At 60.2% G+C, this 23491-nt stretch overlaps 3 protein-coding genes and 1 non-coding gene across 7 annotated transcripts; 1 reads left to right on the top strand and 3 right to left on the bottom strand.

The window, feature by feature from the left end:
- Positions 1-4950: 4950 nt before the first annotated feature.
- RIN1 (Ras and Rab interactor 1) lies at positions 4951-12354 on the bottom strand. Of its 2 annotated transcripts, none has more exons than XM_057553379.1 (10): positions 11527-12354; positions 11189-11369; positions 10977-11091; positions 10812-10884; positions 10578-10669; positions 9687-10424; positions 8780-9085; positions 8337-8468; positions 8060-8211; positions 4951-7109 (listed from the first exon to the last, which is right to left on the bottom strand). In XM_057553379.1, exons 1-10 carry the CDS (start codon positions 11691-11693, stop codon positions 6624-6626), a joined length of 2442 nt encoding a protein of 813 aa, XP_057409362.1. In that variant the 5' UTR covers positions 11694-12354; the 3' UTR covers positions 4951-6623. The 2 variants fall into 2 exon arrangements, with proteins under 2 accessions (XP_057409362.1, XP_007171053.2); XM_007170991.3 differs by having other exon boundaries at positions 11536-12344.
- A 279-nt stretch (positions 12355-12633) lies between these two features.
- Positions 12634-19846, bottom strand: BRMS1 (BRMS1 transcriptional repressor and anoikis regulator). Of its 3 annotated transcripts, none has more exons than XM_007170992.2 (10): positions 19708-19846; positions 16950-17095; positions 16791-16881; positions 16518-16645; positions 16291-16370; positions 16110-16206; positions 15449-15541; positions 14241-14305; positions 13704-13743; positions 12634-13193 (listed from the first exon to the last, which is right to left on the bottom strand). In XM_007170992.2, exons 2-10 carry the CDS (start codon positions 17086-17088, stop codon positions 13186-13188), a joined length of 741 nt encoding a protein of 246 aa, XP_007171054.1. In that variant the 5' UTR covers positions 17089-17095; positions 19708-19846; the 3' UTR covers positions 12634-13185. The 3 variants fall into 3 exon arrangements, with proteins under 3 accessions (XP_007171054.1, XP_028019471.1, XP_007171055.1); XM_028163670.2 differs by having other exon boundaries at positions 16518-16636; XM_007170993.2 differs by lacking the exon at positions 15449-15541.
- Positions 19847-20106: 260 nt separating this feature from the next.
- B4GAT1 (beta-1,4-glucuronyltransferase 1) lies at positions 20107-22385 on the bottom strand. The gene is made up of 2 exons (XM_007170994.2): positions 21216-22385; positions 20107-20975 (listed from the first exon to the last, which is right to left on the bottom strand). The coding sequence occupies exons 1-2, from the start codon at positions 22269-22271 to the stop codon at positions 20784-20786; spliced, it is 1248 nt and encodes a 415-aa protein (XP_007171056.1). The 5' UTR covers positions 22272-22385; the 3' UTR covers positions 20107-20783.
- Positions 22386-22853: 468 nt separating this feature from the next.
- On the top strand, positions 22854-22935 carry TRNAS-GCU (transfer RNA serine (anticodon GCU)). Its single transcript has one exon. It is a non-coding gene; the product is annotated as a tRNA-Ser (tRNA).
- The last annotated feature ends 556 nt before the right edge of the window (positions 22936-23491 follow it).

Below are 23491 nucleotides of genomic sequence, written 5' to 3'. Positions count from 1 at the left end.
CCAGCATGGGGGAGCTGAGTGTGATTGGGGGGCGCCCCCCCGGGCAGGAGTCCTAGAGAGCATTGGCACGAGGGCCGCTGAGCCAGCACATTGCTTTGTGTACAAATCACCTCCTTTCCTCCTTTCTCTTTTGTCCCCATCCCCCCACCTCTCTCCATTTCTAAATTCTTCCCAAACCACCCCAGCCTTCAGGCTTCAGGAGGAAGGGCCAACGGGTGGGCGGGAGGCGCCTGGTCTTGGGTGGGAGAGGTCCCAGGGCAGGAGTGGGGAGGGAGGGGAATCTGGGAGGGAGGGGGTTGATTGCAGCCCCCTCCCCTGCCCCACGCGCTGTGCCACACCCTGTGTGCTTCTGGATGGGAGAGACCCACAGGAAGGGGTGTGTTGCCGGACCGGACAGGGTGGGAGAGAGAGGCTTGGAAAAGGTGGGACCCAGGAAGAAGGGGTGTCTTCCAGGCCTGGCCCCTGGGGTAAAGGATTCTGACAGCTGGAGGGGGCTGAGGTGGGGCAGAGGTGTCTTTGCCATACAGAGAGACTGTGTGTTTGTGAGTGTACCTTGGTGTCTGTGCATGACCGTGTGTGTGTGTATGTGCGCGCACGCGCACGCTTGTGAAAGCCTGGCACTGCTGTGGGTGTGCACAGCTGGGTGACGTGTGTGTCCTCGAGGGCCCGCACACACCCTGGCACTGCTGTGGGTGTGCCCACAGCTGTGAGGGAAGAAGCATATGGCTGCCCCTGGATTGCCCAACCTGGGACCAGCTGGAGCCCCAGTCTCTCTCCTGGCAGATGCCTGACCTGAACATCTGGCCACATCTGCCCAGGGGACCATGGGTCCTGGAGTCCCCATCAGAGCTAGAGGGGCCCGGCCCTTCCCCTGAGTGTTCACACGGCCCAGAGAGGGACAAGGCTTGCCCTAGGTCACACAGGCAGAGGCAGAGCAGGGACGGTACCCGAGCCTGGGGATCCCAGGACAGGTGCTCTCCCGGCCCTCACTGTTCTTGTCCTCCCTCTGGAGCCCTTTGCCCGTGCGGCTCCACGGAGCGTCCCTGAAGCTGGCCCTGCCTTGGCCCTGCCGTGTGCTCCAGGGACGTCCCGGCTGGCCCTTCTCGGGCCACAGCTTCCTCATCTGTGTGCAGGGTACCTATGCGAGTGGACTCTCTGATCCCTGTGGCATCTGGCAGAGGCCTGCCACCCAGGGTGACCCACTCTTCCCCGTTTGCTGAGGACTTGCCTGGTCTCAGCACTCAAGTTCCGTGTCCCTGGAGCCCCCTCAGCCCCGGGCAAACAAGGACGGTTGGTCATCCTGTCTCCAGGGACGTTTCTCTTTCCACCACATCCTTTCCATTGCTACGCCGGTCTCCGCCCCTGCCGTCTCCACTGGCACCTGGAACTTTCCCTTCTCTTCCTGCCCGTTCACGGTCCCCAGGGACCTCTGTGTCTCACTGTCCCTCCCTCTGACTGCAGGGTCTCTTCCTCCCTGTTCCTCTCTTCCCTCTCTGTCGGGGTCTCTAGCTCCCCTGTCTGTCTCTGGGGTCCCTCTTTCTCCTCTCCTGTCCCCAGCATTGTCACCTTGCTGGTTTCTGGGGTCTCTCTGTTCTCTGCCCTCTTCTGTTTCCCCCCTCTCCATCTCTGGCGTCTCACCCGCTCTGTCTCCCTGTTCCTGTCCCTGGGTCTCTGGCTCGCCACCTTCCCTGGGTGGTCCAGGCCTCCCTCGCTCCTCTCCCCCAGCTCGCACCCCCAGAGCTGGCTGGGGTGGGAGCCAGGTCTGGGGGCTGTGACCGGGCCGGGAAGGGGAACCCAAGCAGACATGATATTTATGTTAGGACTTCAAAGTGAGCAGAGCCCGAGGCGGGAGGGGTGGGAGGGGTGGGAGGATGGCGGGCAGAAGCCAGACTGAGGTCAGCTCAGGCCCCTCCCTGGTGAGGGTCTCCTTGGTGACACACACCTCCCCCGTGGGGACACTGAGACCCAGAGTAGGAACGGAGTGGGCTATTTTGGTGCAGAGTTCCAAGAAAGGCACTTCCTGCACCCCCGTCCTGTCCCCAAGCCCATCCTTTCTTTCTGTCACCCTGCAGGAGCAGCTGGGTCCTCCAAGCGTCAGCCCGGCCTGGGAGGCAGGGGCTCCGGGGGAAGCAGGAGCAGAGGGTTCCATCTCAGCAGGAAAACATCCCTGGCGCTGGGACAGGCGCGCCTTCTCAGCTCTCTGGCAGAGGCCTTGCCTGGCAGGGCAGCGAGGGTCTGTAACCCTGTCGGCCCCGACTGGGCCAGGCTGGTCCAGCCCCTCGAGGCCTCTGGGGGCCACTCGGGCTGCCTGCCCGAGGGCCCAAGGGGCCAAGATGGCCGTGAAGGTCACCCCACCCCTGCCCCCCACCCTTGGCCTAACCCCTGCTAAAGACACCCAGCTGCTGGGACCGGGAAGGCACGGGGTCAGGGGCCCAGGCCATGGGCGGGGTGGGCGGGAGGGACTGATTGTCTCATCCTGCGACTCAGATCTGTGTCCTAAGTCCCTCCCAGGAGCCAGACCCAGCAGACACCCCTTCAGCCTGGGCCACCCCCTCGGGAAGACCCCCTCCCAGACCAGAGGCTTGCTCTGGACCCAAGACCCTCTGGTCTGAAGCCCACCCAGGCCTCCAAAGCCCCTGCCCCGGGACCAGTCCCCCCGCCCCCCTTCCCCAGGCACTTCCCGTGAATCACTCAGGCTGGAATCTGATGAGCTCAGGCCTCCCCGCCCAGTGCTGCCGGCCTCTGCCTTCTGCCTGGCCAGTGGGGTCACCACGCCCCCAAGAGGGTCTTCTCAGCAACTCCCAGCCCCCACCAGGGTCCACCATGGGGTGGGGTAGCTTAGTGGTGGCAGGGATAGGCCACGGCAGGGGGTGAGATTAGTCAGGAGAAGGACTTGGACCTCTTCTGCATCATCAAAAATACAAAAAAGTATGTGTGTCGTTATGTTGTATGTGTATCTCTGCGTGTGTCTGCACTTGTCTCTGAGTTTGTGTGTGTCTGCACTTCCACGCCTGTGCAGCGTGGGAAGGAGGAGGCATGTCTGAGAGGGGGCCTTGGGTGTGTCAGCGGCAGTCCTGCAGGGGTAGGTGTAAGCCTGCCATGGGAGTCCTTGTGGAGCAGGTCACCACATGTCTCTGTGTCGGCCTGTCTCCATGTATGTGTGTCAGGGTGTCACATTCTGAACCCGAGAGGGAGGGTGTGAGGGAATATCTCTGAGTTTGCAGATCTAGGGACGTCTGCGTCAGGCTGTGGCTCAGAGGAGGGGCCAATGTGTGTCACTGTGTCCCATCCTGCAGGGCATGAATGACTAACAGTGTCAGGGTGTCCTAACACTCTGGGTGTTTCTGTTAAGGGTGGCGGTGCTCAGGCTTCACTGTAGGTGACCCTGGCAGGGCAGGGTGTCACACAGCCTGTGTGCAAATGTGAGTCAGGGTGTTTGCGTGTTAAGTTGTGGGCATGAAGGTGGTCACAAGGCCATGGCGGGGAGTTAATTGCTTGGTGTTGAAGTTGAGTCAGGGTGTTGTGGGTCTCAATGACTGTCTTCCCTGCCACCCTGGCAGGGTCCTCTCTCAGGCCACCCCACAGGCCTGGCTCCTGAGCCTGCCTGGCCAGAGAGCCCTGGGGGAAGAGGCCGCTCTCTCATTCCCTTCCCAACCTCCATTAGCAGGATCCCCATTCGCAGGACGGTCCCAGGGCCCTTCCTGGCACCAGGCCCTGCACAGGTCCTCTGAATGCCCTGGGTCCCTGGGCGGCCTCAGGAGAGAAGGGAACCTGGCATGTGACTGGGAGTGGGGCACGCCCGCCCCCTGGTGGCAGCAATGGAGGATGCACCACCCCATGTCCCAAGCCATGGGATGAACAGTTAGGCTGAGTCTTCCCGAATCAATCACTCCACATATACTTACTACGTGCCAGTTCCGGGCCAGGCATTGTTCTAGGCCCCCAAGATTCAGCAGGGAACAAGGCCGACTTGGCTCTGGCCTTCTACTGAGGAAGACAGACAATAAACAAACTCACACAGGGAACTACTGTGAGGTGATAAGTGCAACATTTCCAAGTGAGGAAATGACTCTGCTGCTCCTCCAGAGATCCGAGCGTCAGGGTTCCAGCCCTGCCCTGCAGCAGTGGATGCTGGAAATGGCACGGCACCTCTCAGAGGCCTGACTTCCTCTTCCAGAAGGCCAAAGGTGGAAGGCAGTAGTGGGAGTGGGGTGGGGGGCAGTACAGAGTCTGAGCGCACAGTAGGCTGTTACTGCCCAGATCACAGCTGTCTCCCTCTGGCTGGGGCTGCGGGTGCTTGGTCCATACGGACACAATAGATTGCTGAGTGGATGAGTAAACAACTCCTTCTGTTTTGGAGGACTGCAGAATCCGAAGCTCCACGGAACCTGGTGTCTGAGTCCTCTGCCCTGTAACAAGCCACTTTGCCTGAGCAAGCCTCAGTTTCCTCATCTATAAAATGGGGATAATGAGATCAGTTCTAGACCAGCCCGTCATTGGCTGCCCTGCTTGGAGCCCCAGCCCCTGTCTCATGACCCTTGGTCATGCTGATTTATCTGGCTGGGACCCCTAACCCATCAGAATTTCTTCAGAAGGTAAACCAGAAGATTCAGGGAGCAGGCAGGGCCTGACAGTGCTCCAGTGAGCCACTGCTGGGGTCATGCTGAATTCTCAGAGCCAGGAATTAGGACTGAGCATGGGAAGGAGGTGGGAAGGAGGTGGAAAGGGCTTGCAGAGGCCCCCTTGCAGGGGCCCAGAAGCCTCGGCCAGTCCTAGTTCCCATGAGACCAGCTCTTCATCTGGCCCTGGGGTTCTCTGAACACCCCCTGCAACCATTCCAGGTCCTTCCTCTGGGACTGAACTTGAGACATCCTGTGTTTGGTTCCCAGAACCCAGCCCTCCCTTAACCTCCCACCCCACTGCCCTTCGCTCTTAGTTATCAAACTCCAATTAGTGGACAACATTTATTGAGTGCCTGTGGAGTGCCCAGCACTGTACAGGGCACTCGGGTGGGTGCGGGACTGGGGGGGACATACAAAAGAGTGAAGGGAGACTCCCCACCAGCGAGAAGCTTGTGGGGGGTGGGTAGAAGTGGGGGAAGGAAGAGCTGCTGATGGCCTACTGAGAAATCTGGGAGCCCTGCAACCTGGGCTGTATCTGGAGGGTCTGAAATCCCAATGTCCAGGATTTCTACCTTCCAGCTGTCATGTCTGATATATGAGCTGATGTCCCTGTGTGCTCAGTGTCTGAGGGAGCACCTCAGAGACTGGCTAGGGTCCTCCTTCCACCAGGGGCTAGTTCCTTCCCAGGGAGTGGTCCCCTGAGGCTGGCCTCATTCAGACCCCTGACTCCAAGACAGCCGAGGGCCAGAGGTCTTGGCCCTGGCACTGTCCCCAAGTTGCCTGGCAGCTGCGAGACTGCAAACCCTGTGACCACCTACTCTGCCGCTGCCCTGGAGCTGCGTTCGTCCATCAGGTCACCCTCTCGGCAGCTTCCTGGGCCACGTGCACCCCCTGGGGGTTGTTGCTGGTATTTTCTTTGCTCCTTTGCTGCCTGCTCTGGGCCTCCCTTTGGGGCCTACTGGACCTTCAGGGTTAATTTATTGGTGGCTTAGAACACAAGGAGTAGCTGGAACCTGACCCCTGGTTTGGGTGTGGGGATCCCAATGGCCTCCTGTGTGGTGTCTTAGGAGTCACTTTCCCAAGCCTCAGTGGGTAAAAAGCCAGGCCCTGTGTCCCGTAAAGCTCTTGTGAGGTCCAAGAGTCAAGTGCAGAGAAGATGATTTCCGAATCCTCACCTCACTTCGGAAGCCTGTCTCCTCTGTCCCATTCCCTTGGGACATCACAGTGCCTGGGAGGACTTCCCATCTTGGGGAAAGACCAGAACGTGGGTGCTCTCTCAGCTGGACCCGACCCAGTCCCCGGGGCTGCCTGGAGAGCCTCTCCCCTCCGTGAGGGTGGAGAACGGACCCCTGGGGAGGTGTGTGTATGTGTGTTGCTGGCATCCAAACTCCTTCCCTCCCCTTTCCCCTAGTCTGAGCTCCGCTTTGCCACAAAACCATCCATCCTGACCCGTGGAAGACTTCTGGGAGAAGGTAGGGCAGCAGTAGCACCCCGACTTCACAGGTGAGGACACTGAGGTTTGGAGGTGCTCGGCCTCCAGGTGGTCTGGGCAGGACTGGGCCCCGAGGTCTTGCTGCCTCCCCAAATCCTCCTGACACCCAGGAGTGGGTGGGGCCTTTCAGGGACTTGAAGCCCCACCCTCCACTGCCAGAGATTGGGCCCCTGTTGGATTTGTCCCCTGTTGGGCACACTCACCACTGCGGGATGGCTGGCCTCCAGCTGGGGGAGAAGGATGAGAGGCCAAGGGGCCTTGGGCCCTTCGTCTGGGGCCCCCCAAAACCCCCTGGGCTTTACTCCAGTGCCCAGATGTGGCCAGTCCAGGCACCTCCCAGCAGGTGTGATCAGAGGGCTGGGTAGTCAGAGGAGGTGGCAGACACGGAGCGGCCTGGGGTGGGGAAGACTAGGGGGCTGTGCCTTGGCCAGTGGGGCGGATGGCTCTGAAAGGCCTTCCCAGCAGGCTCAGAGTTTTCTGCCCTAAATGGCCCTTCTGCCCACTCCCAGCTACTCCTCTGCTGCCTGGCTTCCCTCAGCCTCTGGCCCCCTTGGCTGAGCAGGGCCTCCCCTGGCCTGGTCCTCGCCCCCCTCGGCCATCGTCTCAGCCTCTCCCCTGCTGTCCCTGGGACTGGCTTTGACCTTGGTGTCCCCATCTCCCCGGCCCCCTTTCTCCTCCTCCCTGCCCTCTGCCTCTGGCCTCCCACTGCCCTTCTCTGTGGCAGCCCCCGGTGAGGCCCCCTGGGTCTCGCGCCACTCTGTCCGGCGATAGACGAGGTAGCCGGTGGTGGGGAGCTTGTGGGCCAGGGCTCCGGGGGGCAGGCGGTGGTAGTCCTGCCCCTTGTATAGGAAGAGGCCGAAAGTGTCAGGCTGGGTCACCCGGAACTTGGTGGCACAGAGCTTATTCAGCATGGCAATCGAGGCCCCTGGGGGCACGGCCAGCGTCTTGGAGGTACAGCCACTGCTGGGGTCCTGATAGGCTACGCGGAGGAGGTGCTGTGCAGGAGGAGAAGCAAAATCAAGAACTCAGTCCTGCCTGGTACAAATCTGGCTGCAAAGCTTGAGGTCTCAGTAGAGGCTCTGCAGGAACAGGGCTGGGATGGTACAGATCCAGTGGTAGAACCAGTGGCAAAAGCTTTTTGAATAAGGTGAGCTCTGAGCGGGGGCTCTGAGGAAGGGAGGGATGTGCCTGGGCTAGCGGGTCACAGCTGCAGGCTGGAAGGACGCCGCAGCAGGCCTCTACAGCCTGACAATCCTACCCAGGTGGAGCTTACTCTGCGCCCTCAGTACTTGTCCTGAATTAACCCATTTCATCCAAATATCAACCCCAGGAGGTAGATACTATTACCCCATTTTATAGACAAGAAAATTGAGGCACAAAGAGGTTATATAACTTGCCCAAGCTCCCAGAGCCAAAAAGCAGCAGAGCCAGCATTTGGATCCAGGATCTGGCTATCAAATCTGGACTCTTAGCCAAGGCTAGAAAGGGTCCCTTGACTGGATGGAAGGAGGGTGAAGGGCAGAGATGCTGTTTGGCTCTAAGGACACCATGCCTGAGCCCAGATGGGAGGGTGAGGGGGTCACGGGCTGGAAGCCTGAGTCCAGCTGGCGGCCAGAAGCCAGGATCTTCCTGCGTCCCTTTCCCTCCCCATGTCATGTCTCAGTTTCCTCATCTGTAAAATGGGGATAATAATGATCCCACTTCAGAGTTTCTGTGAAGATTCAAGGCTGAGCCACCACAGCACTGAGCACAGTGCCGGCTCGTGGAACGCACACTCCAGAAAGGCTGGCTCGGACGTGTGTTCCGCACGGGGTGCTGTTTCTGTCGCGGGGTGATGCAGGACTGGCCTTTCCCCTTCCCCCTCTTTTCCTGGGTCTCACTGGGCAAAGGAGAGGACTGTGCCAGACAATGCCAGACTCCCCCCGGGGCTGGCCAGTCCTGTTACCTGGAAGCTGTGGGTGGCGGGCAGGCGGCGCTGCTCCCAGAGGCTGAGGGAGCACTGCAGCTCCTGCGAGGGGCTCAGCGGGAGGGTGTGGGCCTCGTTCAGGCCACTCAGCAGGACCAGGCTGGCCGAGAGGCTGGTCAGGTAGTAGCCGCCTGGGACACAAGGCGAGGAATGCGGCTCAGGCTGGGTGTGAGTGACCTGCTCCTTCCACCTCCTCTGCTCAGTCAGGGCGCCCCAGCCTCACCCAGACAGAAGGGGCGTTTGTGGGGTCCCTCACCCTCTCCAGTGAGCAAGGCAGGCTCCAGCAGCTCTGACATGTACTCGGCCTCCAGCAGCAGCTCAGGAAGGTCACACTGGGCCAGGACGAGGCTCAGCAGTGGGAGGAATTCATCGGCCCCCGCACCCTCCCCTGTGGGTGGTGGAGGAGGAAGCTTCAGGCTCCTTTGGGGCCCCAGGGTCAGAATCCACTACTTGTCTTAGACAAGGACCCTCCCCTCCGCCTGCCAGGCCTTGGGCACTGTGGTCTCTATGGCAACCAGGGGGCAAGGCCTGGGGAGTGGACGCTCTGCTTTCTGGGCCACAGTTTTACCATCTGTGAAATGGGAGGGTTGGACCCTTTTTTTTTTTTTCCCTCCCTGCTGTGCTATTCCTGGAGCCTCTGCCTGGTGGCCTACCTCTGACTTGGCAGGGGCCAGTGGGAGGTGGTGGGAGGGGGCATACCCGCCTGGGTCCTCAAGGCTGTGTAGAGCAGCTTGCAGGCCTGCAGGAGCCGCTTGACCTGGGCGCTGGGTGAGTAGGCACGAAGTAGCTGCAGTAGCTTCTGGCGCACCTGTTCCATCTCTACTGGGGAGGGCAGGCTTAAGTGGGACCCGAAGGCTCTGGGGCCCTGGGCCCGGGCCAGGCAGAGGCCTTCAGCCAGGCGACCCAGGGAGCCGTTGGCGGAAAGACGGCGCCGCAGGCGGGCCACCAGGATGGGCCGGAGAGGCTTGAGCACGGAGCGATGCAGCGACTTCTCCAGGACGCATTCTGCGGGGGAGAGGTAGGCAGGGGTCAGGGGAACCAGGGCAGGGGTAGGGGGCAGAGTCCCTGGGAGGAAGGGCATGATCAGGAGAGGAGAGGGATGAAAAAGAGAAGGAACCTTGGGACTTCCCTGGTGGCGCAGTGGTTAAGAATCCACCTGCCAATGCAGGGGACACAGGTTCGATCCCTGGTCCGGGAAGATCCCACGTGCCGCGGAGCAACTAAGCCCGTGAGCCACAACTACTGAAGCCCGCACGCCTAGAGCCTGTGCTCCGCAACAAGAGAAGCCACCACATGAGAAGCCTGCTCACCGCAACGAAGAGAAGCCCCTGCTCGCCGCAACTAGAGAAAGCCCACGTGCAGCAACGAAGACCCAATGTGGCCAAAAATAAAATAAATAAACAATAAATTAAAAAAAAAAAAAAGAGTTGGAAACTTGGTGACAGGGAAGCAGGCGGTGGACAGAATTTCCTTGAATGGTGGTGAGACAAGGTGGGTTTGTAAAGCAGCAGAACAGACTGAGAGACAGGCTGGCAGTGTTGGGAGGCAGAGAGAGTGGAATGGGGAGATGGGGCTGAACCGGCAGAGCCCCGGGCTGGAGTCTCACCCAGCCTTTCTGGTGGCAGCAGCTTCTCAGGGCCCAGCTCCGCGCTCAGCATGGCTCGGGCCCGGCTCAGCGCCTCGCGGATACCCTGCAGCTCCCGGGTCTCAGGGCCGGCCCGCACCTGGGTCAGTAGGTCCTGCACCATCTGGCCCACGGCTGTGTGTCGGTCCTGCATCAGCGCTGCGGCTGCCCGGCCCACCTGCCGCTCGGGCGCCAGCAGGGAGCAGAAGGCAGCGCTCATGGACCGAAGCAGGGGCCGCCGGCGGCCCAGGCGGGGTGACGTTGCTGGGCTCCCCTGGGACCCTGGCACCCCCTCCTCCTCTGAGCTGCTGGGGGAGCCGCAATCCACCTCCTGGAGGGAAGGCAGTGGCGGGAGGCTGGGGCCCGTGCCCCCTGGCACACGGTACCCCACTGAGCTCTCCCTCCGCAGCAGCTGGTGAGAGGGCAACCTTTCTGTCTGGTTGGGGGCTGTCCCTGGCAGCACTGGGACTGGGGGAGGCGGCACAGCTGGTGGAGACAGGGGGCTGGAGGTCTCTGTGGACACACGCACTTTGAAGCTCCTCTTGAATTTCTCCCGCTTGGTGGGGCCCAGGTCCCCTGGGAACAAGGGGTTGAAGAAACACAAGGCAGCTCCGGTGCCCTGGTCCAGCTCTTGTGGGGACCGGGGCTTCAGCCGGGGCAGCAGTGGGCCTTCAGATGGGCCTGGCTGAGCCTTGGTGTTGAGGGAGGAGCTCCAGAACTCTAGGGAAGAGAAACAGGTTGGGGCCTCAGGGGGTTCAGGGAGGGGCCCAACCAAGGGAAAGGCACAGGCTTCAGGCTGTGTGCCCATGCCTTCCCTTTCCCTCTTGGCCTCAGCTTGTCCATCTGAGCAATGGGTAGCAGGGGAGCCCTTACCAACGCCCAGATGGGAGATGGCTTCCAGCTCCTTGCGGGTGGCTGCCTGGCAGATGGCTCTGGGGAGCTGAAGCGGGAGGAGAAGAATGTCCCTGAGGCCGGAGAGGGGAGCAAAAAGTCAGGAGTGAGGAAAGCTCCGGGCTGTGGGCACTGAGAGCGTCTGTGGGGGAGGAGGACAGGGTATCCCAGGGAGCAGGGCCCCATGGACAGCAGGCGCCCTGCAGGCAGGCTCACCGGGTGTGGCAGTAGGCACAGATGAGCTGGACCAGGTCCAGGAACACAAGCTCTGAGCCCTCCAAGGAGATGCCTGAGAGACGGGAAGTGAGGTTGTTCTCTGGGGAACCCCGGTGCCCTGCCTTGATGGCTTCCAGCCCCTCCCGCCAGGCCGGTCCCTCTCACCCCCAGGGCTCTCCTGGATGTAGTGGCTGGAGACGAAGGAGGGGCCGCTGGCCTCGGGCAGCCGCATGCACAAGGCTTGGCACTGGCGAGTGTTAGATTTCCGCACCAGGAATGTCTGCGAGCGGACAGGGGTCGGAGGCTCAGGACCTCCGCGTCCTGCCCCTCTCCCTCCCACCCTCAGCCACCAGCCCCAGGGGTGGGGAAAGACTCACCCCGGGGGGCTCGGTCCTCAGCACGTGCAGCGCCGCCGCGGCGTTGGCCCGCAGCTGCAGCCACACAGGCCGGGTGAGCAGCAGACGCTCCCGCAGGCTCACGGTGCGCCCGGGCTGCTGGGGCCCACCTGCTTGTGCCCCGCTGGCATCGGGCACGTCGTACAGCGGATCCTGGGCTGGCCTGGGGGCAGGCACCAGACCTGAGCAGGGGGCCAGGGGCTGGGACCCTTGCCCAACCCTCTCCCCCTCCTTTGCCCCAGGACAGACCCAGTTCTGTGGTCCCCCCGCCTGCCCCCCCGCCCCCCCCACCACCTGCCCCACCGGGCTGCCCTTCCTACTTCACTAACTTTTCTCTCTCCAGGTGCCCAGGTGCGAAGCTGGTTGGGTTGCGGGCTCCGAGAAGGCCTGCTCCAGTCTCTCCAGGGGCTTCCATGGCTGGGAGCTCCTTCGGCATCTCCGGGGACTCAGGAAGAGAATCCAGCCCCCAAGGCAAGAGCACGCACATTCCCAGTGGTGAGTAACACTTCCTGAGGGCGGTTCGCCCTGTCACAGCCGCCAGTTAACTCTTGTGTGTCCACTCAGCCCGGGCAGTGCCTGCTTCCTCTGTTCTGGGCCCAGTCTCTGGGGGCAGGGATCATCTCCATGCAAGTGGCCCTCCGAGGGCCCCAGCTGTGGGGCTACCACCTCCACACACTGCGTCCTGCAGCCTTGCCAGCCTCCTCGAATCATACAGGTGGGCAGGAAGGGGTTAAACAGGGCCCATCTAGGTCCCCACAGGCCTCGCTTTTGGGGCACCTTTATGTCTGTGGTCAACTGCTCATCTGTCCACGGTCTTGAGGTCAGCCTTGTGGGAGAGCGCCCCCTACAGGTCACCGATGACACATTCCTGAGCTTAACTTGCGTTTGGGGATTTCAGGTTGCCGTGGAGAAAGGATGCTGTGTCTCCATGGAAACTAACCTCTTTGCTTAACTGAGGTTCTGGGGGTGGTTCTAACAGTCAGCGCTAAACAGGGGGGAGTCTGGCTGTGAGGTCGTCAGAACATGGCGCTGCTGCCAGCTGCCTCCCACGCACACGGGCTCTGCCAGCCTGCCCTGCCAATCTGCCAAGTGACTGGGGCAGGTGCAGACATGATCCAGGCTCCAAGCACCGAGCACCCAGTCCCCGTCCCCACCCAAGGCCACGTGCTCTGCCTGTGCCACATGTTGCTTCAGACGTTGCTCACCAGCACCAGGCAGTCCAGGGCCCAGCCCCCACCTCTGGGGAGCAGGCGAGTGGGAGAACCCCCCTTCCCCTGCCTATACCCCAAGTCAGAGCGGGCAGGCTCCCGCTAGGCAGTGAGAAGAGGTAGCAGGGACCCCAGAAGAGACTGCCTGTCACAAGCACTCTCCATGAGAGCCCTGCTTCCCTTGCAAGGTAAATTAGACACACGCTGGTCACACAAGAGTCCCAGGAAAGGTTTTAATTCCAGTCCCTGAAATCTGGGAGGCGCACACCAGGAACCGCCTTGAGAAGGAAGACCTGTGGAGCCTGCCTTCTCACCTCCAGCAACAGCCAGGACACAAAGGTCCCCCAAATATCATTTCTGGCCCAGAGTTCCTGTGAAGTGGGACCCAGCTCACTGGCTCGGTGACTAGGGAGCCGGGTCCAAGGTCAGCAGAAAGGATGTTGCTTTGGATTAAGATGAGGCACGTCTTCCATCAGGGAGGGCACCGCGAAGGCTGACCTTCGGTGGGGGCAGGTGCTGGGCTGGCCGGGGATGGAGGAGACAGTCTTGCCTGGCTAGGGCAGCTCCAGGCCACAGTTGAACAGGGGCCCGAGGAGAGGCAGAGGAGGAGTCCAGACCAGTGGCGGCTGGAGGGGAGGGCCACAGCAGCACGGGAGGGCTGGCTGGGCAGACACCGAGGGGCCCGTCCGTCTGCCTTTCTGCAGCAGGTAAGTTCAAATGCTGGGTTTGCTGCCAGCTGCTCCAAGGGCCCCCTGGCTGTGAACAGCAGGGTCAAGGTCCTGGGGGTACACAGGAAGGGAAAAATCACTGCAGGTGAGAGGATGCCGAACCAAGAGGGAAGCAGGCACTTCTTATGGGGGACTGAGAGGAGTGGCCTCAGTCTGGCCCAGAGCAGGCAAGGCCAGGAGGGCGCAGGTCAGCTCCACACCCGATTCCTGGGCCTCTCTGGTACTCTGGGCCTGCCAGGCCGGCTGCTAGGGCTCAGGACTCCACCCTCCCTAACCAGGGCTGGCGGGGCGGGTCCATCACCTAGTCCCATTACCCACCCCCGCCCTAACTCCCACAATGCCCTCACACCCAGACCGTCCTGACTCTCTCAGGCCACTGATCTGACACAGCCCCTGTCTCCCTCTGGGCTCCTTTCCTGGAGGCTGGGCGGAGGGAGGGAGAACAACCCCGGAGGTTTGTGGTTTTGTTTGACCAGGGATCAAACCCGCACCCCCTGCAGTGGAAGCACGGAGTCTTAACCACTGGACCGCCAGGGAAGTCCCGACCCCGCTGGTTCTTACCATCTGATTTTCTCTTCTGAGGGGACACGGCTGCTCTCGCCTGGGTGGGTAAGAAGAAAACCCCCCTGAGAGCCTGCCTCCAGCTTGGCAAGTCCCCCCTCGACCATCAGCCTTTCTGGGGTGGAGGCGCTGCTGGGTCCGGGCTGCACAAGAGGGGTTGCCGGGGGATAAGACCCCTTCTAGGCAAAGGTTTGATGTGCTCTCCTGTCAGAGACCCAGGCAGCCCAGCTGCTTTCCCGCCTTCCTGCCCTCCCTTTACCACCCCCATCAAAACCTGCCCTGCAACAAGGAAGGGGCTGATGTAAACTAGAAACTCCCTCTTCCAGGGCAGCCTCAGGCCAAACGAGGCCTGTGAGGTCAAGCAATGCCAGGGAACCTGGGCTGAAGGCAGAGGGTGCCAAGGGCTGAGCAGAGAGCTCCCCAGGCCCTCACGAAGTCCACACGTGGAGAGCCTGCAAAGACCAAAGCTGGCGTCTGGTTGGGGAGGGGGCGCTACACTGCCAGCCCCCATCCTGAGACAGGCAGCACCGGACCCACCTTTTTGATGGCCGTCCAGTCCTCCAGGATGTCGATCTCCTGCAGCATGTACACGATGTAAGGGCCTGCAATGGGGGGTCAAGGAAGCAGGAAGCCTGGTGGAGGGGGCAGGTGATGGGCCTTGGCCCGGGAGCTCCAACACTCAGGAGAGGCGGTGCCGTGGACAGTGGGGCGGGGAGCCAAGGACCTGGATAAGAGCTCGGGCTCCACCTCCTACCTCTTGGCCCCCGGGTTCTCGGTAGGGTGGAGGGGTGGCATGGCTATGGCCTATTTCACCCACTCCGCGGGGGCCTTCCAGCCTCAACCCTACCACTCCTCAGCTCCCCCTCACCTCTTCTCCAGTCTCAAGGTCAGAAGACCAAGCCCATGCCACCCACTCAGGGATCTGGCCCCTTTCCCCATCTACAAAGAGACTCTAGTCCTCTCTGTCCTGAAAACAACCCTCCTTCGGTCTCACACTCCCCTGTGGGGACCAGCCACTCTGTCCCCCTGATGTCTCCACACCCTCACCTCCCATTCACCCTTCAAATCTCTGCAGTCTAGATTCTTCCCTCCCTCCCTGCGTGAACCTGATTCCCACCACCAGGAGGTCAGTGCCCTGAGAATCTGGTCGCTGCAGGAACATGAGGGGTGGGGTGGGGTGCACAAGAGAATTCAATTCAACGCCACACTGGCTGTGCCAGGAGGGAGGAAGGCACAGCAGGCTCTGGACCAAAGGGACTCACGCCTGGGGCAGGGCAGAGATGACCATGCCCAGATGGGAGGCGGTGCCCCAGTTTAGGTACAGGGGTAATACCTAAATAGCCATTTCGGCGGGGAAACCAGGAGAGGCTTCGTGGAGGAGGTAACAACCAAGATGAGCACTGAGCAGGCACCCAGGCAAAGGCAGCCGATAGAAGAGTGGAAAGTCAGCAAAGGCATGGGGGTGGGAAAGCCTGGGACATCATGGGAAAGCCAGAAGGGACTCAAAAGAGATCTCACTCAGGAAATTATGAGGAAATCTCTGGATGGATGTTTCTATTTTTTCATGGTCCACACAGCCTAGGAAGACCCTGCAAAAAATCCCTGATGGCTGGATTTGACTGGACATGGCCACAGGATGCCAGATGACCATAAATGAGTCTGGTCTGCCTCTCTCTTCCGTGTCCCTCCACCCTCCTCCGCCCTGACCTCTCGCCCAGCTCGGGCCACCATCGGGGAAAGGATACCGGAAACAAGAGGGGCCTTCTTCCTCTTGCTGGGCGGCAGGGAGTCCCAGGTCTTCGAGCTGCCTCTGGCGTGCAGTTTGTCATCCCACCACTCTGTGCCCCAGACCAGGGTCAGGATCGGGGTGCCGGCCATCCCAGGACGCCCCACCCCTGTAGCCTGCGTCACTCACCCGGGCCAGGCCAGCCCTTCCCCATCACCACCCCCCCGCAACCAGGGCAGTGCAGAGAAGCCTGGGCTTGGGGTTAGAAGCTGAATTCAACCCTGGGAAAGAGGTCACCGTGATTTTGTGAGCCTCAGTTTCTTCATCTGTTTCATGGACAGGGGTACGATAATAATTCCCCCCTCCCCAGTGCCCTGTATGAACGTCGGCCTGTGGACATGGAGAGGACTTGGCCATGGCATGTGCGTGTGTCAGAATGACCCCTCCGTTCTGGAAATTGAGCAGGGGAGCAGGGGACCCGTTCTTCCTGAGTCCCCACTGTGTGCCAGGCTCTGGGCTAGGCGCTTCCCTGGCTGCTTTCATTCAGTCCCCACAGTGACCACGAAGCAGGTCCTCTTACAACCCCCCTGTGCAGGCGGGGAAGCTGAGGCCCAGATGGGGGGCAGGCACTGAAAGCACAGGGCCTGGGGCAGGGGCGCCCAGCCGGCCGCTCGCCTCACCAGAACTGATGTCCAGGCTCTGGCGGTCCTCCTCCAGCCTCTGGATCCGCTCCTGCAACTCCCCCTGCAGCGTGTCGTAGAGCAGCAGCTTCTCACTCTGGAAGAGGCGGAGTGGCTCAGCCAGGCCGGCCGGGGAGGCCACCTCCGTCCCCACCCCGCGCCCGGCGCCCGGCACATTCACCTCCAGGTGCTGCTTGGCTCCCTGCAGCTCACACTCGTACTTGTTCCTGATCACGTCCAGACAGAAGCCCTTGTAAATCCCTGCGGAGGGAGGGAGAGGTAGGTCCTGCTTGGCCAGGGACCCAGGGGCCCATAAAGGGGGGCCGGGAGCACGGGTGAGGCAGGGCAGGGACGAGAGGGGAAGGGGACAGAGAGCCATGGCTTCTGGTAGGGGAACAGGGCACAGACCTGCCACCTGAATGCGGATCTTGAGGCTCCGCTGCAGCCCCCCGAGAGGCTCTGTGTATTCGGGCGCCCTCTCAGCTCCCACCTCCTCCAGCCGCAACCGCAGCTGACTCAGCCGTTCCCTGAACAACCTGGGAGGTAAGAGGCAGCCGCGCACCCGTGTGCTCGCCCGTCAACCACGAGCGGAGCACCCGCTCCACAGCAGGCCCCAGCCAGCCCTGCCCGGCCCCAGGCCCACTGCCTCCTGGAAGCCCGGCCCCAGGGTCCCTTGCTCACTTCTCCTTCAGTTCCGAGAACTGCTTCTCCAGGTCCAGCATTTCGCTGACGCACTCGCTGCGGCGGCGCTCGTAGTCCTCGTCGTCCATCTCTGGGACAAGAGGCCAGTCAGGGCCGGCGGAGCAGGGGCAGGCGGGCGCGCGGGCGGGTGGGGCTCACCTGAGCTCTCCTCCTCGGACTCGGTCTGGCTGCCGCTCCGTTCCTCCTCGCTCTCTTCCTCCTCCCCATTCATCTCGGCGGCCGAGTCGCCCTCTGCTTCCATCTCCTCGGTGTCTTTGCTTGGAGGCTGGACGGGCATCTGGGCTCTGGGAGTAGGAGTGGAGCCATCACTCGCCACTGCCCACAGCTCTGAGCGGGAAAGTGGCCACTTGGGAAGTCAAACCAAGCCTCACTGCAGATGGGGACAACCGGGGCGGGGGGGTGACTGGACTCGCCACACCCTGGGCACACACTGGGTGGGGCAGGTGCAAGTGGCCCTGCAGGCACATCTCCCGGAAGCCTGGGAGCCACAGAAGTGCCCATGCCCGTGGACACTGCTGGTGATCCCAACCCCGGGAACAGTGGCCAAGGTGATGATCCATAAGATGGGAAAGACCAGGGGTGGGCTCCCCACTGTCTGTGGGACTGGGCCCAAACTTCTGACTGGGGCTTTCAAGGCCCTGCGTAGACTGGACTTGAACTGCTGGTCCGGCTCCTTCACCCCACCATCTAATGCTTAGTTCTCAAATACACCATGCACTTCCTCCCCCGCGCCCCCCGCCCACCGCGCTGCCCCTTCTGCCTATGACGCCATCCACTTCTCTTCCTGAGGACACTCTACAATGCTCGTCTTCTCACTGTGCTCAAATCCTATCTCCCTCTGCTTCCTCTAAGACCTCACGTCATCAGTGCTCCCGTCTTCTGCATCCTCCACTCTCCCTCTTGACAGCTCTTTCCCATGAACCTTTAGACGCACTCAGGAATTTCCCACCATATAGAAAAAGCAGAAACACAAAACTTCACCCCACTCCACTCAACCGCCCCCCGTTTTCCACCTTTTCCAGGCCTTGCTCTTCCTACTTTCACCTCCCGCTTGTTCCAGTCTGTTTCTACATCATCGCTCTCAGCTGAAACTGATCCTGCAGAGTTAACAGATGACCTCCTTGTACCTAATGCCAATATTTTTTGGTGCTTACCTCAGGTTGACTTCTCAGCAACACTGAACGCTGTTAAGCATTCTTTCTTTTATTCACTCATTTAATCTTTATTGAAAATCTAATATAAGCTAGGTACCATCAGACACCATGGTAGGAAGCAGGCACAAGTGTGACAGAAAGACAGTCTCTGACCTCAAGGAATTTACAAGTTCCTGGATGAGAGAGAGGCCAAGAAGCAGATCATTACTGTGGGGTGAGAAGAGTTAAGACGAAGGGCATATGGGAGAGGCAGCTAAACTGGGACCTGGCGCCTGCTGCAGCTGTGAGGGCAGAGGAAGATGGGCCAGACAGATGAGCTGAGCTGGTTGAGGGAGGGAGCATTCTAACCACAGTGAGTGGCGTGAGCAAAGACCCCGAAAGGAGAGAAGGAGCAGGGTTGGGGGCACCTGGGTCTAAGCCTCAGAGAGAAATCTGGGCTGCAGAGATCTGGTCATCACATATAGTGAGTTCTTCAGGCCTTGGGAGAGGGTGCAACCAGCAAGGTAGAATGTGTGGAGTGAGAAGGGGCTCGTGATGGAACTCCCAGGGTCACCAAAGGGGCAGATGATGCGACCCCTGCAAAACAGAAGGAAAGTAGCAAGAGATGGAGGAGGGAAAACTCAAAGCATGGAGAGAACTTCAGAACGAAGGAGACGTGACAGTGCCAAGTGCGGCCAAAAGATCACCCAAGAGGAAGAATAAACAGTCTTCTCAACAGATCATCTCTTTGTCTGCTGGGGGCTTCTGGTTCACTGTGATGTGCTTGTCTGGGCACTTTTTTTGTAGTCCTTTAGCTCCGTGTAGACACCCTTCCTTATTTATTTACATGTCTATTTGCCCATTCTCATGTCTGTCTCCCCAACCAGTCTGTAAGCCTCACCAGGGCTGGGCTGCACATGCGCTTTATTCGCCTAGTACAGTACTGACTCATTCGATGACTGGAGGATTTGCAAATACAAATTAAACCAAACAAACTTTTGCAGGGCAGGGATTGGCTTTTACTTCTTGGTAGCCCCTGGCCTCTGTAGTGGTAGCAAACGTCAATTCAAGTAAATTAACTGGCCTAGCCTAGAGGACAGTTTTGAAACATTCCTCAATGATTTCACAAATGATCTGACCCTGACCTGAAAACCTCGGTTCTCCAAACCAGCCTCATCTTTCCCATTCTCAAGCCTCAGTTCCTGCATTTCCCAAACTTCGCAATTCCTCTTCACTGTTAAATATATTTATTTTGGAAGACGCAGCGGCAGGTAAGTCCTACCTTTCCGAACCAGAAAGGGTGAGGGGTTGGGGGCGGTCTCTCCAGCAGTCTCTGAGTCTACTGGGTGAGCTAAATTAAATCACAACCTCCCCCTCCTTACCCTGGGTATAAAAAGAGAATAATAAAGATTGCAAGCGGTAAGGAATGTAAAAGCAAATTATAAGGCACTGTGCACAGGCAGTTTATCTCTCAGAAAGTGAGCATGTCGAGGGCAGGCCTCCTCGGAAGGAAGACTCTTCCCCACCCTCGAAGAAGCCAACACAGCCCCTCTACGGCGCGCCAAGAGCCTCCCGTTCCGCTCCATCTCCGTACGCGCGGGCGCGGGCGGGACAATCACTGGCTCTTCCACGGCCAGCACCGGTCTCGCGGCCCCCGGCACGCGTCCGGCCGGTTAAGTCTCCGCTTCGGCCCTGGAGATTGGGCCGGCTCCGACCCACTGGCCGGAGAGGGCGAACCAGGCGCCAGGGTTGGCGTTACGCACCCGCGGGGTGTGGGGCCTCCGGCCTCACGTCCGAGACTCCCTGAGGTGCCGGAGGCTGCCGGTACTGGCCGCGGCCTCGGGACTCCCGGAAGCGCCGAGCGGGCCTTTTCTCCTGAGGCGGGAGCCTGTCCACGCTTCCGCATGCGTCATCAGCAGACGCCCGTCGGAGTGCTCACAATTGGACAGCTGGGGGCGAGGCATGTCGGGATACCGCGGGCCGGTTTCCATAGCAACCGACTGAAATTCACACAGGCTTTCAACAGGCTGGGAAGGCCCTTGTGCGTTTGTTGCTCTGCAGCCCGCGAGCCTCGGTCCGCAGCCACCACCCACGGCTTGAAAGGGGAGAACCCGCGACCTGCTCCCCCACCCCGCCCGGTTCAGGAGAGTAATGGAGCCAGCTTTAGGTGTGAACACTCATTTATTTACACATTGTAGTCGGTAGGCAAATTACCCAGCCCAGCCTATTCAAGGGTCCAGATCTCAGACTCCCACGCACAGAGCCTGCAGACCCATCCCTTCTCCAGGGCCCCCGAGACGGAGGCCTAAGACAACCAGGAAGTTGCCCAAAAGCTAAGAACTAAATTCAATGCCTTCAACTGGTTTCTTTCCAAAATTCCCATTTTGTTAAGTACTCAGACTTCTCAGCTCTGCCCCATTCATACTTTTTGCTCTCCTACAGCCCACCCACCCAAGAGTGTTAATAATAATAACAATAACAACAATAATAATACTGTAATAATATTAATAATACTTCACATTTGTACGAAGCTTACAGAATTTTTTCACATGTAGCATCTCATCTGAACCTCCCAACAGTTCTGTGAGGTAGGTATTCTCACCTCCCTTTAACAGACGGGGTAACCGAGGCTCAGAGAGAGAACGGGATTTGCTCAAGGCCACACAACTAGTTAGTGGTTAAGCTAGGACTTGATCCCAGCATCCCATACTCAAGTCCAGTGTTCGAACACCACAGCTACCACTGTAAAGTGGAGTGACATTTCTTACCCCAGTCAGGCCTGAGGGGCGGCCTAAGGAGGGAGGAGGCTGAGGCTTCTCAGACTAGGGGAGGGAGGGGCTCAGCAGTGACGCGGGGAGTCAGGGTACTTGGCCTTCAACTCCTGTTTGAACTGACGGTAAAGGATCTTATTGTGCTGATTTTCGGCCTCTTTCTGGGGATGGAATTTCAGAGCTTCTTTGAAGCCCTTATGAACCAGGAAACCTTCGTTCAGCACCTCGAAATCGAATCCCGCCACGTGCAGCTCACAGGCCTGTGGGGGGAGAGACAGGTCAGCAAAGTTTGATGACATTCCTAGGGCAGAGACTGACATCCCGGCTCGCTCCAGCATTCCTATTCCTCTGGAGGCATCCTGGATCTTCCAACCATCCAACCACCTCCTGAACTATGATCCCTCCTGCTCATTGCCTCCTTTCCATCCAGAGCCACTCATAGCTCCCTGACCCCACCATCCATCCTGCCCCATTTCCCCTGCCCTCTCCCTTATGAGCACCTGGCTGATACGATTGAAGCCATACTGCCGAAAGCGCTCGTCGAAGTTGGGCACCTTGCCTCCAGCCACGTAGAATGGCTCCCAGGGGTCTTGCCAGGGCACCACGTAGGCAGGCCTCAGCAAGGTCTCTTCTGGCAGGTTGACCCAGCGGGAGTAGTTGGTGGGCGCCTGGCAGGGGGTGCACAGCCCATAGTAGAAGGGCCGCACCTCGCCCACCTGGTAGAGCTGCAGCAGCTCATTTTTGTTCGTGGGCATGCGGCGGGCTCGACGGATCTCGAAGGCAGGCACCACCAGCGCTGTGCCCGCCCACTGCTTGCTCTGATCCAGCATTTCTCGAAGGCCTCTCCACAGCCCCTCACTGGGCACCATGTCCACGTCGATTACCAGGGCATAGTTGGCCCCCTCACGAGCCAGATTCCTCAGCAGGTTATTGGGGTAGGAGACATTGGTGCCCAGCGCGTAATTGATCCCGGGCTGGGCCACCCTGGCTAGCTTGTCAAAGACCTCCTGGCAGGACCGCAACAGGGCAAACTCCCCTGGCTCCCGGGGGTCGGGCACGGCGGCCTCATAGCGTGAGGGGCACACAAGGTGCATGGCAACCCTGGCACGCATATCGGGGCAGTGGCTGCTCAGCGCGTAGGTCAGCACCGTGGCCAGCTGCGCCTCCTCCTTGGTGGCGGCGAACACCGACACGGATAGCGGGCCCTCCCAGCGCTCCAACAGGCCCGATAGGTGCAGCAGGTTGTCCACACTGGCGTGAGTGGCCAGGATCACATCGTTGGGGTCCATGGTGGTCTTCAGTAGGCCCCTGTAGACGCGATAGTCGCCGCTAGCGTCCAGGACGCCTCCGGAGGCCAGCGCGGTGCGGAGCTGCGCCTTGACTTGGTCCACCGACCGCGGGGACGGGGGAAAGAATTCAAAATATTGGTCTTGCTCCTCCTGCCCGTGCAGCCCGGACAGCAGCGACAGGTAGAGCAGCTGCAGCATCGCCACCAGCATTAGCGCGGCCAGCAGCAGCTGGTAGAAGGCGCACCGGATGGCGTAGGACATCTGCATGGTTCTCGGGGCTCGTGGCGCGCAGCAGGGACCACCGGGCCGCAGCCTCTGCCTGCCGCCGCAAGCCCGGATTTACCGCAGCCTGCCGAGCGCGGCCGAAGCGAGCCGAGGCGAGCCGAGCCCCTCGCGCAGCCGCGCCCGCCCGCCCGCGCCGGCCTCGGGAGCGCCAGCTCGCCCCCTGTGCTCCGGGAGGAGCTACTGCATACACTGCCCGCGCCGCGCGCTTTGTAAACGCTGGAAACTGCCCGCCACCGCTCCGCCGCGCCTGCTGGGTTCCCAGGGACAGGCACCCCCTCCTCCGGGTCAGTGCGCGACCTCCTGGACCAAGCGCGTCCTGAAACCCCGGCGCGCTCGCCCCCGCTTTAGGGAGGGGAAATTGTGGCAGAGCTTGGCTGCAGAGTGGTGAAGGATGGCGCGGGTTTCCGCCTATGGCAGGCGGAAAGGAACACAAAAAGCCCCTTTCTGTCCGCCGTCTCTCCCTCCTCTAGGTCTCATCAGGTCTGTACTGAGGAGTGCCTGCGAGGGTCCCGGGAGGTGCGGAGATGAGAGAGAAAGGAATGTGGAAAAGGACATTGTACGTGGGACGAGGTGGCCGAGTGGTTAAGGCGATGGACTGCTAATCCATTGTGCTTTGCACGCGTGGGTTCGAATCCCATCCTCGTCGGTCGTGTTTTACACTGGAGATGATTCTTAATTTTCACAACCCGATGTCTGGAGCAGCGGGTCGAAGAGAACTGAACAGGAGGTGGGACCCAATTCAGTCCGGACGGGGCCTCTCTTCTGTGTTTGTTCAACGTGCATTCCTGGCCGGTTCATACTCCAGGTACCTGGACCTTATGGGAGGAGGTTGGAGGTGTGCTTTTCCTTCTCCCTAGAAACAGGGCCCGGGGTTTGGTGGCAACTAAAAACCAGATCCGGAATTCTGGCCAATGCCAAATTGGGGGCCAATATGTTTTCCGCAGGAACTAGAGAAAACCACCCTGGAGGAACTGCTCTGTCTAAAGTACTGGAACTTGGTGGTGGCGGTGGCGGTGATGCTTGATCATTTAAATTATTAATCTATTCAGTGCACTGATTCCCCTCCCCCAGCACTTCTCCCAGGGCAGAGACCGTGTGTGTATCCACACACCTGCCTCCCTCCCTCACACACACACACACACACACACACACACACACAAGCAGAAGGCCTCGAATATCTTAACACCAGTCAGCGTACACAG

This window comes from Balaenoptera acutorostrata, chromosome 9 (genome assembly GCF_949987535.1).
Source record: "Balaenoptera acutorostrata chromosome 9, mBalAcu1.1, whole genome shotgun sequence".
Taxonomy (NCBI): domain Eukaryota; kingdom Metazoa; phylum Chordata; class Mammalia; order Artiodactyla; family Balaenopteridae; genus Balaenoptera; species Balaenoptera acutorostrata.
The sequence above is the reverse complement of the archived record's forward strand: the minus strand, read 5'-3'. Positions and strand labels throughout refer to the sequence as shown.

Bases quoted from the DNA above. Each gene is read 5' to 3' on its own strand.
- RIN1 (XM_057553379.1), bottom strand. From the start codon at position 11,693: ATGTGCGTGCTCTTGCCTTGGGGGCTGGATTCTCTTCCTGAGTCCCCG. The intron at 11,092-11,188 runs GTGAGTCTTTCC...GTCCGCTCGCAG, and splicing joins TGAGGACCGAGCCCCCCGGG to ACATTCCTGGTGCGGAAATC. The intron at 9,086-9,686 runs GTGAGACTCCAG...TCTCCCCCGCAG, and splicing joins GCTGCCACCAGAAAGGCTGG to AATGCGTCCTGGAGAAGTCG.
- BRMS1 (XM_007170992.2), bottom strand. From the start codon at position 17,088: ATGCCCGTCCAGCCTCCAAGCAAAGACACCGAGGAGATGGAAGCAGAG. The intron at 16,207-16,290 runs GTGAATGTGCCG...CGCCTCTTCCAG, and splicing joins GAGCCAAGCAGCACCTGGAG to AGTGAGAAGCTGCTGCTCTA. The intron at 13,744-14,240 runs GTGGGTCCGGTG...TTACCCACCCAG, and splicing joins ACTGGACGGCCATCAAAAAG to GCGAGAGCAGCCGTGTCCCC.
- B4GAT1 (XM_007170994.2), bottom strand. From the start codon at position 22,271: ATGCAGATGTCCTACGCCATCCGGTGCGCCTTCTACCAGCTGCTGCTG. The intron at 20,976-21,215 runs GTGCTCATAAGG...CTCCCCCCACAG, and splicing joins GCTTCAATCGTATCAGCCAG to GCCTGTGAGCTGCACGTGGC.